Below are 12,059 nucleotides of genomic sequence, written 5' to 3' on the forward strand. Positions count from 1 at the left end.
ACATTGTCCTTTGACCGGCCGTTATTTTGAGCCCTGATAGGCAGTGGTGAGAACGCTTGCCTCCCACTAATGTGGCCCGGGTTCGATTCCCGGACCCGGCGTCATATGTGGGTCGAGTTTGTTGTTGGTTCTCTTCCTCGCTCCGAGGGTTTTTCTCCGCATTTTTCGGTTTTCTTTCCTTCACGAAACCAACACTCCAAATTCCAATTCGATTTAGGATGCATGTACACGTTTCAACGAGCCCCTAAGCTCTTCTGTGTAACGTGGGGTGTGACGTGGGTAAAAAAAAATTCCTTTTTACAATTACGACGGAGACATGCAAGTTTTAAAAGAACTACGTCTGGTGTAACAACGTCGGCATAAGCAGCCATATGTGGTGTTGGGAAGCAAGCAAGAAATTTAGTAAACTGCCTGCTCTCTAAAGAAAATAGAACCGACACCCGTGTGTCAAATAGCCGCCGGCTTTACAGAAGCAATTCCGGGCCAAAAACAAACCATATAACTCTCGGTAAAAACGTGAGCCTGTAATTTTTGGCAGTGAGGTTGCCTTGCAGCGTGATCTATTTGCTTGGCGTAAGTACTCAAGCTACACTACACTATTTTATGATTGAAAGGCATATGTCAGGTTGAGCAGGATTTGCCATTGACAACCGTAAGCGAGCTCTGAGTGGAGACAGTCGGGGGAGCAAGCGCCAGTTGATGGCGACATCACTTCTCCGAGAAGTGACTGAGCCCCCTAAACAACATGACATATTTGTACGTGCGATTGCTTTTGGGGTCCTTTTGGAGTACTTTTGAGCGCTTGCGTTACTTTTTTGATTGGATGAAATAATTCGGGAATTCTTCGAGTGCTTCAACGAAGATTTGCAAAAACGGCACTTATCGCCCCGACTGGGAGATGTGAAGATATCTACCTTGGTCTTCAAACAGCTTCGTCTTCACCATGTTGTGGATGCAGTCCATTTTCTGAGAAGTTAAACGCTTTTCCGGAATTTTCTCGACGAATTCTCTAGCATAGTAACTAAACCAAAAGAATTAAAACAAACAATTAAACACAAATACACTTTAGGGAACTGAAAATTATTCTCTTGATTAATGATAGAACTTCAACTGATATTGAAAGAAACTTAACAGTCACGCAACTCTCTGAGTGTTACGTGACCTGCCGCAAGAAATTTAACTTGATAGGGACTATTTAAACGCGAACAAAATAAAATTTAAAAAAAAAAAACATTTTTTGACTTCCCGTTATCGGTAACCGTAAAATTCAGGATATAAGTCCTGGGCTTATACAACTTCGTAAGGGGTTTTGTGTGGGCTTATAAGTGGAGAGGCTTATATTTCCAGGAAGGATAATAAGCGGATAAAAAAAAATTAAAAAAGGAGCGATGGGAGTGTTCATCGAAATACGTTTTGAAGTTAAGAACGCATAATAAAGCAACATTTAGCCCTGTTCAGTACTGTCATCGAGCAGAGGGGGGCTTATATCCGGGGAGCTTATATTCGGATGTACTTTTTTTGTTTCCAGGAAGATGGGCTTATAAGCAGGGGGCTTACAACCGGAATTTTACGGTATACGATTTTCTGTGCTGCTTTCCAGCAATTCTAACACTGGTGTCCAAGGTACTTTTATAGTCCAATGGAATCGGAAAATCACGCTGTATTTTGCTCTACAAAGTTTAGCATTAATTAACACACAGTTTCTCATGAAAGTTACACTTCCGACAAGTTCTCAAGATATACAAACCTGAGTTCTTTGTAGTCAAACACTTGCATCAAGTCTGCAAAGGTTGCTGGGAAGTACTTCAAGGCAGCCCCCTAAATAAAACAATCACATAAAACACAGTCTTTTTCGGGACTTTCTGAGGTAACGCTTGCCGAACTTTATGACAGCATAGCCGGGCGGCTACAAGAAAAGGGTTTATTTTTTTTAAGTTAAAAAAATTGAGACCAAGAGGATTCGAACCCGGGTCGCCGGCATGCCGAGCGGGAGCGATATCCAATAGGACACCGACGACCAGCTGACAGAATCCTGAATTTTTAGATAAAAATCCTAACCCTATTATAGAAGCTAACCGCAAGCAACCCAAGCTTAAGTAGGCTAACCGGAGTGCTATTTAGGCTAACCGCAGTGCTGTTTAGTCAGTAGTATTCTGCATAAACTAAGTGTTACGTGGTATAATTATGTCATGAGTTGTCTTGCTATTGTCTCACTACATCAACTGCGTGCAGGATAGTTAGTCCCGTTCAAGGTTACCTGAATTAGAAGTGTCTCATTCTTGACATCTGCCATCAACTGTACCAGAGCCTGGAAAAGTTTTCTCAAGCTTTCTTCAAATTCGGACTGACCCTTGTCACCAACCGCTCTGAAAAGCAACAACAACAAAAAAAGTAGAAATAGATTTACTTCACTACTGAATGAGAAACTGAACCAAGAAAAGTAAAAATGTTTGCACTGAAATGATCACTTATCTCGTCCCTCTTACCTTTCATACAAAATTCTTGATTGTACAATGAATTTGAAAATGTATTCCATAGCCTAAGGAAAGAATAAGTAAACAAAAGCAGCAAGCATTGATTGGTAGAAAAAAACAGCCTTATGACACTATCAAAGATCAGCTGATTTGAATGACAGACTGTTGTTGACAAACAGACGGACGGACGGACAGACTGACCGACTGACCGACCGACCGACTGACTGACTGACTGACTGACTGACTGATGACGAACTGACTGATGACGAACTGACTGACTGACTCACTGACTGACTGATGACGAACTAACTGACTGACTGACTGATGACGAACTAACTAACTGACTGACTGACTGACTGATGGTCGGATGGACGGAGACAATTAAAAGTATACGTACCTTCATGGCCTTGAGAAGGAGATCCATGCGTAGTTTATCTGGTGGATGTTCTTTTATTGCATGATTTATGTACTCCTGGAACACTGAGATGAGAATGCTACAAAAGAAAAGACAAGTAACCAATACAGTTAAATCTTGATTATCCGGACCTCGATTATCATTATCCGGACTTCCAGTCTCTGGTCCCAATTTTTTCATGAATATTAATTAGTCACATTCAAGAGAATGCTACAAAAGAAAAGACAAGAAACCAATACATGTACTCAACTGCCACTGCAATGCATTCAGTAACATCATAAGTACTATAAAACATTTTCAGCCTTGAGTATATTAAAGCCTTCTTAACTTTTTACTAGATCTGTGCTAGACCGTTCTCAAACTCTCTGATTGAAAAAAATAACGATTCTCATTTATATTTACTAGTTCGAGAGCTGATATGAATACATTACAACCATCAGCTTTTATATACGTTACAACAATAGAGTCAATTAACGTCATAACGGCTCACGTGCGTTCATACCAATAAGAAACTATTTACATTCTCTGTCACTGCCACTTACAGTTTAGTTCCGCCGAATGTAAATACATTATTTTAAAATAGAGGGTTGTAAACAGTCCTCATCCTGTGAAGAAATCTCTAGTGTGTTACCCTTCAAATGTTACACTCATATAAACGTATACGCGATTTTGAGGTGCGCATATTTCACTTAAATTTCGCGATTTTGCAAAATTTTGTGTTTTGAATCACTTTAATTTCGCGTTTTTGAGTAAGGCAAAATTTACATTTCCTTGGCAATATTACCAAACATGCCATTGAATTAAATAAAAACGACTTCATCAAAGAAACAAAGCGTCAAAATTAACAAAAACGCAAGGCCGGGACTATAGTTCTCGGCAATAGCAACAACAGAGCAGTTCTCGCAAATGTCTACAAGTAGGTCATGCTTGTACGTGCATAAGTTATTGTTCTTGAGTCAATTGACGACAACATCCATTTACATTGAAAATTCTTTCCTTGAGTGGTACTAAACTTATTTTTTCTTGATTGCTAACATAATGTGAGTCATTTAATTTTCGCGTCATGTTATGTTCGCGACACTTATTGTTCGCGTCAATTTAATTTCGCGATTTTTTTGCAATCGCGAAATTCACGAAATTTTAAAGTGTCGCGAAAATTTCATGTAATAAGGTAAATAAAAAAAATTCAAATGTTGGCCGGAAACGTTAGTGCGCACCCTTTGGTGGGGGGGGGGGGGGGGGGGGGGGGTGACCCTATATCTGCTAGTCACCAGGAGGGAGACGACTGGCATTGCAGGCAAGCTGTATGTATGCATGCACGCTAGAGAAGGTTTGCACGGCAAAACTTTGCCAAAACTGAGGAAGCTGGGGTGTTACAGTTGCTAATATTTGGTACACCAGAAACATGGCAAGATGTCTTACAAGCTTCACTTACAGATCTGCTTTTGTGGCTCCAAACAGATCCTCTATGTAGGCATCTAAAACTGGTCTGAAGTGGTGATACTTTTTGTCTGCCAGCAAACTGATTGTGAATACCTGACACAAAAAAAAATGTATCAGTACAAAAACAAACAAGCAAATAGTCTAAAAAACAACAACAAGCAAACAGTCTATGATTTAATTGATACTGGCCCCAAGCAGCCAGCAGTCAGCTACAGCAGCACTGAGCAGCAGCAGCAGCAGTAGCAGTAGCAGCAGCAGCAGCAGCAGCAGCAGCAGCAGCAGCAGCAGCAGCAGCAGCAGCAGCAGCAGCAGCAGCAGCGGCAGCAGCAGCAGCAGGTTTCCACAGCATGAAGCGATTAGAGTATTGCTGCTCCCTCTGTATGGGATGCTAATCTATTTAACAAATAGATTCCATTTTGCCGTGCGTCTGTTCAGTTATAGATCACAGATGACGTCAAAATGTGGTATGAACAGAGAAGTGGCCCACGAGGCGCTAGCCGAGTGGGTCACTGATGTTCATACCACATTTTGACGTCTTCTGTGATCTATAACTGAACAGACCCACGGCAAAATGTAATCTATTTGTTTTATTGCCCCCGCAGGGTTTTGGCCCAGAGGCCAAAACCCGAGGAGGCATCATTGTAATCCGCGCGAATATAGAGTATATATATAGTATATACTGGGAAAAATCTCGATTTGATCACTTTTTGCCCGCAAATAGTCTCGGGAGTTGTAAAATGCCGACAAGCTGAAAGCCCGCAAGTAGGTATCGGGAGTTGTAAAATGCCGACATATGGTGATTGGTCAATGATGACGCAAGTAAACGATGATTGGGTAATGATGACAGCCCAAGCATGAGCACGTGCACAGATGACAACAAGCAAACAAACGACGCTTGTAAACGTTGATTGCAGTTGGGCAGAATTTTGAAAAAGATAATTTGAGGTTTTATTCGAGGCCTATTCATTTCACAATGTCTAAAAGCCGAAAGCAATGCAATTGTTGAAAAGACTTCGCGATAATTAACTAAGTAACTCGCAGAGAAGTAAGAAAATCCACATTTTTTACATCTGAGAGGCCGAAGAAGAAATATGTCTAGGAACACGTACAAACATATCAAGCCATATCTTCAAATTTGTCTGCGATTTACGATAAGCAAGCCTTAGTCCAAAACCGCGATTTACCAAGCGCAAACTACTTGAACGGAGAAAAGCCTTGATCAGTCTATCTCCGGACGAGATTTACAAGAAACTTAAAAAAAAGATCTCGAGATAATTGTTTAAGACTCGCGGTAGGCGAAACCGGAAACCAGAAGCGAGCGACTTTTAGAAAGTCAAGCATTTTCATTGTCAAAGGTGAGAAATTCTTTCGGTATCCTTTCCTTTTAAAAAGTTGATCGTTGTCATGAAGCGTGATTTACGATAAGAAAGCCTTTGTCCAACTGACCGTGATTTACCAGGCACAAAATACTTGAATGGAGAAAACTTATGCGGCATCAAGAAAAGAAATTCAAAAGAGATCTCGAGATACATTGTGATTATTCAAAACTCGCGGCAGGCGTGTTAGATTCGAGCCCGCAAAGCGGCCCATTCAAAGCGAAGAAGTCGCGAAAACGAGCCACGCAAGTCGCGATAGATCGACCGTGTTAAATTAATAAAGACGACGGACTTTTTCTAAAGTCTAGCTTGAGTCTAGCTGAGATCCCCCACCACAGCAAAACATGACAAAATGATGTCAAGATGCTGTTGCGTTCTTGTAATTAAATGATTTACCGTATCATAAATAATAATCATCCAAAATAGAAAATTAATTTCTAATAAAATGTCTGAATTGTAGAAAAGGATGAACAGCAGAGAAAAACCGATAAACATCGTCGAAACTTCGGGGGCAACCTAGTGTCAGCTATTTCTAGTATAATAACACAAGACTTCGGCACACTTCAGTTTGAGCAATGCCGCCGTAAAGATGAGCTAAGTTGTTTTGATTTCACTATTAAGTTTTCGTTAACACGAAGCACTGTTATAATCCGATTAATTAAATAAACAGAAAAATGGTCAATTGAAAGTCAATGAAAAAACTAACCTTTATTCCGATTTGGAAAGTTGTTCAAATCTGTAAATATAACCGAAGCGTTCAACCGCAATTCGTTTGTTTCCCGTGGCGTTGTCCAATTGCACAACATCGGTCAAACTTTCATAAGCTTACAGATTTCGGATAATTTCTCGAATAATTCACTGTCTTCTTCAAGCTTGTTTCGCCCAGTTGACTGCTTCGAAAGGTGAACGATGCTTGGCGTATTGTTTCTCACCGGACATTTGTAATTAATATAAGCTGAACTTTTTTGCTTTGTTGTGGCCTCGCAAGTTAGAAAAACTTTGCCGACAACTCTTATTTGGACTATGAAATCTGATCACGCACGCGAGTCACACCACCACGTGACGTCATCCATGTGTCTGTACTCTAATAGATCATAAGTAAGAACCAATCAAAATGCGCGTAGAATTCAGGTTATTATATAATGCAGGCTACACATTATTATAAAAACTAGCAATGGTGTCTTGCAATTCCTGCATTTTGATTGCCTAATAGACAATGGTATATGAGCTTATATACCATTGACCGCAAATATAGTAGCCAAAACGCAAAAACAACTGGAAAGCTCAAATATTGCAATTCTTTGGGCGTTTTTAATAAAACAATTATTCCACTCGCGCTTGTTAGATATCGTTATAGCCAACGAAGCGCGCAGCGCCTCGTTGGCTATCTACCATCTCATATCCAACGTGCGTTTGTAGAATAATTGTTAAGTATTAGCATCTAGTTAACCCCAAATATTTAGCAATGGCTTTTAATACACCTGTAAGTTGGTAAGCCGATCTTTAACCCAAAACTATAAAAGTTAAGGCAGTTTAATTTCTCTTGTTTTATAAATGAAAACATTTTTCACCGTTTATTGTTTGGGATGAGCCAAAATCAATGTCATCAATGTCGATGTTGCTAGTTTAATTCATATCATGATATACATAAAAGAGCAACTTACCAACGCGTCGAATACAAGCTTGTCATACTTGTTGGCATGCTCCATCAAAATTGCAAACAGCGCATCAAAAGTATCCGTCAAGAACTGAAAAGGAAACCAGTCAGAAACGTCAAGTCAAGTCAAAGCTTTATTTTCAGAGGGTAACACTTGCTTAAATTACTGAAATTACTGACCCTCCATCTAACAGACGAATATAAAAAGGTAAAAAAAATCTAGAATACCAGGGCTCAAAATAACGGCCGGTCAACGGACAATGTCCGGCCAAAATGACGATTTGTCCGGACACAATTTTGGTTCGGCGGTCATTTTGACCGGTCACGCACACGGCTTTCAAATAAATAACACACACAAAAAAAAATATTTGCAGTATTTCTTGAAATTCTACAGTAAAATCATAAAATATCATAGCAGCTTGTAGTCACAAATTTGTAGAATACAGATGAGACGGTCACGCTCTGCGAATTTGTTAGCGGTTTGCTTTAATAAAACAGGAAACATCCACGTCTGGTAAATACGCTAAACAGACAACAATGAACACGGCATCAATCAACGTCTGCTATAAAACACGCGTACGCATACGCAATATTATTACAGTTTCAATTGTCGGGAGGGCCGAGAAAAATAGCACTCGTTAGTGGATTTAAAAAACTATATACACCTTTAGAAAGTACGAGTTCGTAGCGTGTTTTTCACCAGCAAGATCATGAGAAAACAATAAAATCATTAAACGCTTTGAATGTTAAGTCAGCAATGTTTCTTTAAATTGTGCCTATTTCGCAACTGAACATGTGCCCATGTGTGCTGACAATTTGACCACCTATGACGAGTTCCGGTAAACGTTTGCTCGTACTGTACAAAAAAAAAATAATAATAATGGTCTCCGCGTCCGGCGTCTACAGATTGAAACGATAACTCTCGATATCTTTTATTCTTAGCCATGGCATTCAAGTGTTTCACGCCAATTCTATCGGTCTTCTTGTGTAAGGCTACTTCTGCGGATATCTATGATTAAAAGTACTTTGCCGTAAGTATATTTCAGCAGCTCAATCAGGCACCGCATAGAACAGGCTTCTCTGTTGTAGGCGACGTTGAAAACTTGGAGAGATCCATGATTTTTGAACTGCGAAGTGACGTAGGCTTTCTCGCTAATCTCTTGGCAGTCTTGAAGAAAGAGAACTTTTAAACGACGGCATCTTTTAGGAAGCTCGATGAACAACGAGTCTGAGCAAAGGCAAAGTTATCTCACTTGTAGCATGGGCATATGTCCTATTACTATTTAGTGTTCGGTAATAAAGACCAGTTAAGTGCTTACAACCAAGATCGCCTCGACCCATAAGACGTTAACTAATGTAAAACTATGCAGAGTAACATAACATTACGGCTACTGAGCATTTTATTTTATGTAGAGTAGAACGCAGAAGAAATGGAAATTCAAAAAGCGAACATAATAAAATGACAGTTTTAGCGATCAAAACATTAAAGCCTAAGCCTTACACTCTTTAACAACGAGTGTTTTAGCTTATGGGTCTATTGTTTCAAAGTAAATACTCAATATTTTGACCGGTCAAAAACGAGACATGACCGAGCAAAAATTGATTTGGCCGGTCAACATGACCGGTCAGTATCCAAAAATTATTTTGAGCCCTGAATACATATACAATATATACGTATTTCATGAAGCAAATACTACATTTTCCTGGGTCTGTTGTAATTGGAAAATAAAAGTTATTATAGAGCTATAACTGCCATGGCCGCATTAAAAAATGAGAGTTGTTTCTGCTTTCATCTTCGATTGGCCAAAAGACACCAACTCACATAATTCACTCAGTGAAAGTAAATTCACAAGAACCAAACAGAACTAGGGCTATTGTATATGTCTCTTTAGTTTTGTTGTTGTTGTTCATAATATTTCAGGAACTTTAGTCTTTTTTAACTGAAAAATAAAATTGCTTCACGAGAACTTAATTACCTGTAATGTGCATACTGGAATCTATCGCATCTGACAGTTGACAAAGATAGAGCGGTTTTCACTTGAGTGTCGGAAGTTAATTGCGTTTGCTTTGGTTTTGCATTGCTACGCTTAGTGATTGGCTTAAAAATCTCGCGCCACTTTCTCAGCCAATCAGAACTAAAACCAAAACCAATCGTGACTCGCTCGCGCACGTTTTCCCGCGCTTCGTGCCGGCTTCATGTATTTGCTTGGAGTTTTGATTGGTTCACTGGTTTGTCTGTGTCCTTTGTGATTGGCCGGAGTAATTACTTTGGTTTTAGTTTTACGACACTCAATTGAAACCTGCTCTAACACATAAATGTACTTCTGGTTCACAAACCTTGACAATTTCTTCACCGCTGACTTTCATCACAGTTACCAGAATATCTTTTAATTTTCCAACCATAGAATTCCACTTGAGCAGCCCAAGAAGATCAACTAGAAAAGCAAAAGGATTTGTGTTGTAACACAAAAGCCAAATCAAAATTTGACTCAGTCATCTTAATTCAAGTTAGCTTCTCTGGGTTTCCGTACCATTATCGACTTGAAGTGTTTCTATATTTCGCCCTAACCTCCGATCAGGCGTTCTTTTTTACACTACCCTGGATGGGATGTTAGTCGATCGAATGGTTACCCCTAACGTTCAATTTGCCAGTACCAATTAATTTTTACACTCCTGGGTGGAAAGAGACACTGTGAGAGTATAGTGTCTTGTTCAAGGACACGACACCGGCAATGACCCCAGCCATTGCTCAAAAATTGCATGAGCCGCTCGACCTAGAGTTCAGTGCACGAACTGCACTACTCATCAAGCCCCCGCACCTTCCAAGTTGACGAATGAATGATATTGGTTCTTATATAGCTCATTTACAAAGCTCAATGCGCTTCACAATTAGAATTTTTCAGCAAGGCGCCCAAAAGTGTGACCACTTTTAATTTATTCACATTCTTTCGTGCAGATTTAATCCAATCAGAAGTCAACTGCAAGCTATCCACGGCTTTTGATTGGATTAAATCAGCACGAAAGAATGTGAATAAATTAAAAGTGGTCACACTTTTGGGCGCTTTGCTGTAAGATGAGACCGGACATCAGCATATCAGGCGCCTTTGGCAGCCGCTATCCGTCCATGTGTATGATCTCACCCCACCACCCAACCCAGAGATATATTACTTTATACATGTGAATAGAACAGAACACAACACCGGAAACTTCGTTCCCTACTCTCTACGATTAGTGTGTGGGTTCTTTTACGTCCCCTGCTGATCATAACACTGAAGATGCAGGAGATGGGGCCTACGGTTTATCGCCCTTATCTGAGAAGACTAAAACGTCTAACCATTTGCAGATGTCATAACAAAGGCAGCACGTTCTCCTCAGTTATTTTAAGACCCCGAGTGTTGGTCCGGTCTGGAAGTCGAACTCGAGACCTCCCGCACGACAGTCCGGCGCTCTACCAACTGAGCTAACGGTTGGCGGTCGAAAATTTGACGAAAATGACAATAAAAAGACGAAATTTGGGGATATATTTCGATGTATCACAAAAATAAAAATGTACAATGTAATATTTTGAGTTACGGACTGATTACAGTTGGTTAGCACAAAATACACCATACCGTTTTGTGTAAGTTTTGTTGAGCAAAGAAGGGTTTCAATCTTCAGTTTGTCATTTGTTGGTGTGTAAGGCACATTGCTTGACTTGACAGGAAGAACGTCATCTTTCTTGGATGGAAGATGAAGATACGCCTTGGGCTGTGGTATCTTTCCGTGATCATTCTGTGTTAAATAGATAAAAGTTGCGCTTATTATAAGGGCACTTATTGGAAAGGGACGCTATATATAATAAACTTGAAAAAGTATGCCGGTGTACTTATAAGGGGGAATTTTGGGACGTTGTGACAAAAATCATCCCACAATCAGACTTTTTTAAACCTTTTCTTTGTAGTTAGATAATGTCTTACTCATGTGGGAAAAGCGAAAAAAATAGAGACCAAAATGCTTTATTTTGGAGATTAAGCATATGGAAAACAACAGTTTTGCTAGGAGCTTTACTAAGAGTCTTTAAAGACGATATGGGTTATTATTAACTTCTCAGAAGATCTTCTTTCAAGTCTTGCACAGCTGCATATCAGAGAAGTGGGAAAACATCCAAGGTCGTTTAGTCTATGCAAAGTTATTACAGCGGCCACTAGCACTATAATTGCCAAGTTTGTTTATCTGCATCAGGGATGTAACTAAGAAAAAACTAAGCATGCTCAAACAGTCCACCGAAAAAGATGGCGACTGGTACATTTACCTATAATTCCTAGCGCGCGAACACCCTAAAGACGCTTATAAAAAAAAGCACAAGAAACCAAACCCTGCATAAACAATGTTGTTGGTACAACGACGAATTTCGCAGCCCTATTGGCTGTACAGTTGAAGCTCTTTTAACGGACACTCTCGTAAGCGGACAGCACTACTTACGGCCACCTTGTTTGTAACCCCGTATTAACTCCCATACAAACTCTGTATTTTTACATTCTCGTAAGCGGACATTCCCGTAAGTGGCCGCGGACACTTTCAGAGATTACGACTTAGACGTTTTCTTTGTTTTTAAGCTCCCGTAAGCGGACACCCGAAAGAAAATCCTACTAACAACCTCCGTATCTTGTTATTATCAATCAAATTCACATCGCCGTTTGTGACAATGATTTTAC

General features: G+C 39.9%; 1 protein-coding gene across 2 annotated transcripts in view; it reads right to left on the minus strand.

The window, feature by feature from the left end:
• LOC144643288 (dedicator of cytokinesis protein 1-like) overlaps positions 1-12,059 on the minus strand; it is a 64,770-nt gene that overhangs the window by 34,063 nt on the left and 18,648 nt on the right. For both annotated transcript variants that reach the window (XR_013568889.1, XM_078502488.1), the window contains exons 23-31: positions 10,977-11,136; positions 9,703-9,800; positions 7,373-7,456; positions 4,325-4,425; positions 2,872-2,968; positions 2,487-2,539; positions 2,258-2,366; positions 1,748-1,818; positions 915-1,021 (exon numbers count right to left, since the gene is read on the minus strand). Coding sequence is in view for 1 of the 2 variants with exons in the window: in XM_078502488.1 (XP_078358614.1) it covers positions 915-1,021; positions 1,748-1,818; positions 2,258-2,366; positions 2,487-2,539; positions 2,872-2,968; positions 4,325-4,425; positions 7,373-7,456; positions 9,703-9,800; positions 10,977-11,136 (880 nt within the window). In the remaining variant the exon portion in view is untranslated. The remainder of the gene's footprint in view (positions 1-914; positions 1,022-1,747; positions 1,819-2,257; positions 2,367-2,486; positions 2,540-2,871; positions 2,969-4,324; positions 4,426-7,372; positions 7,457-9,702; positions 9,801-10,976; positions 11,137-12,059) is intronic.

The sequence above is a fragment of the Oculina patagonica genome, chromosome 2, assembly GCF_052425735.1.
Source record: "Oculina patagonica isolate OP01 chromosome 2, crgOcupat, whole genome shotgun sequence".
In the NCBI taxonomy this organism is placed as follows: Eukaryota; Metazoa; Cnidaria; class Anthozoa; order Scleractinia; family Oculinidae; genus Oculina; species Oculina patagonica.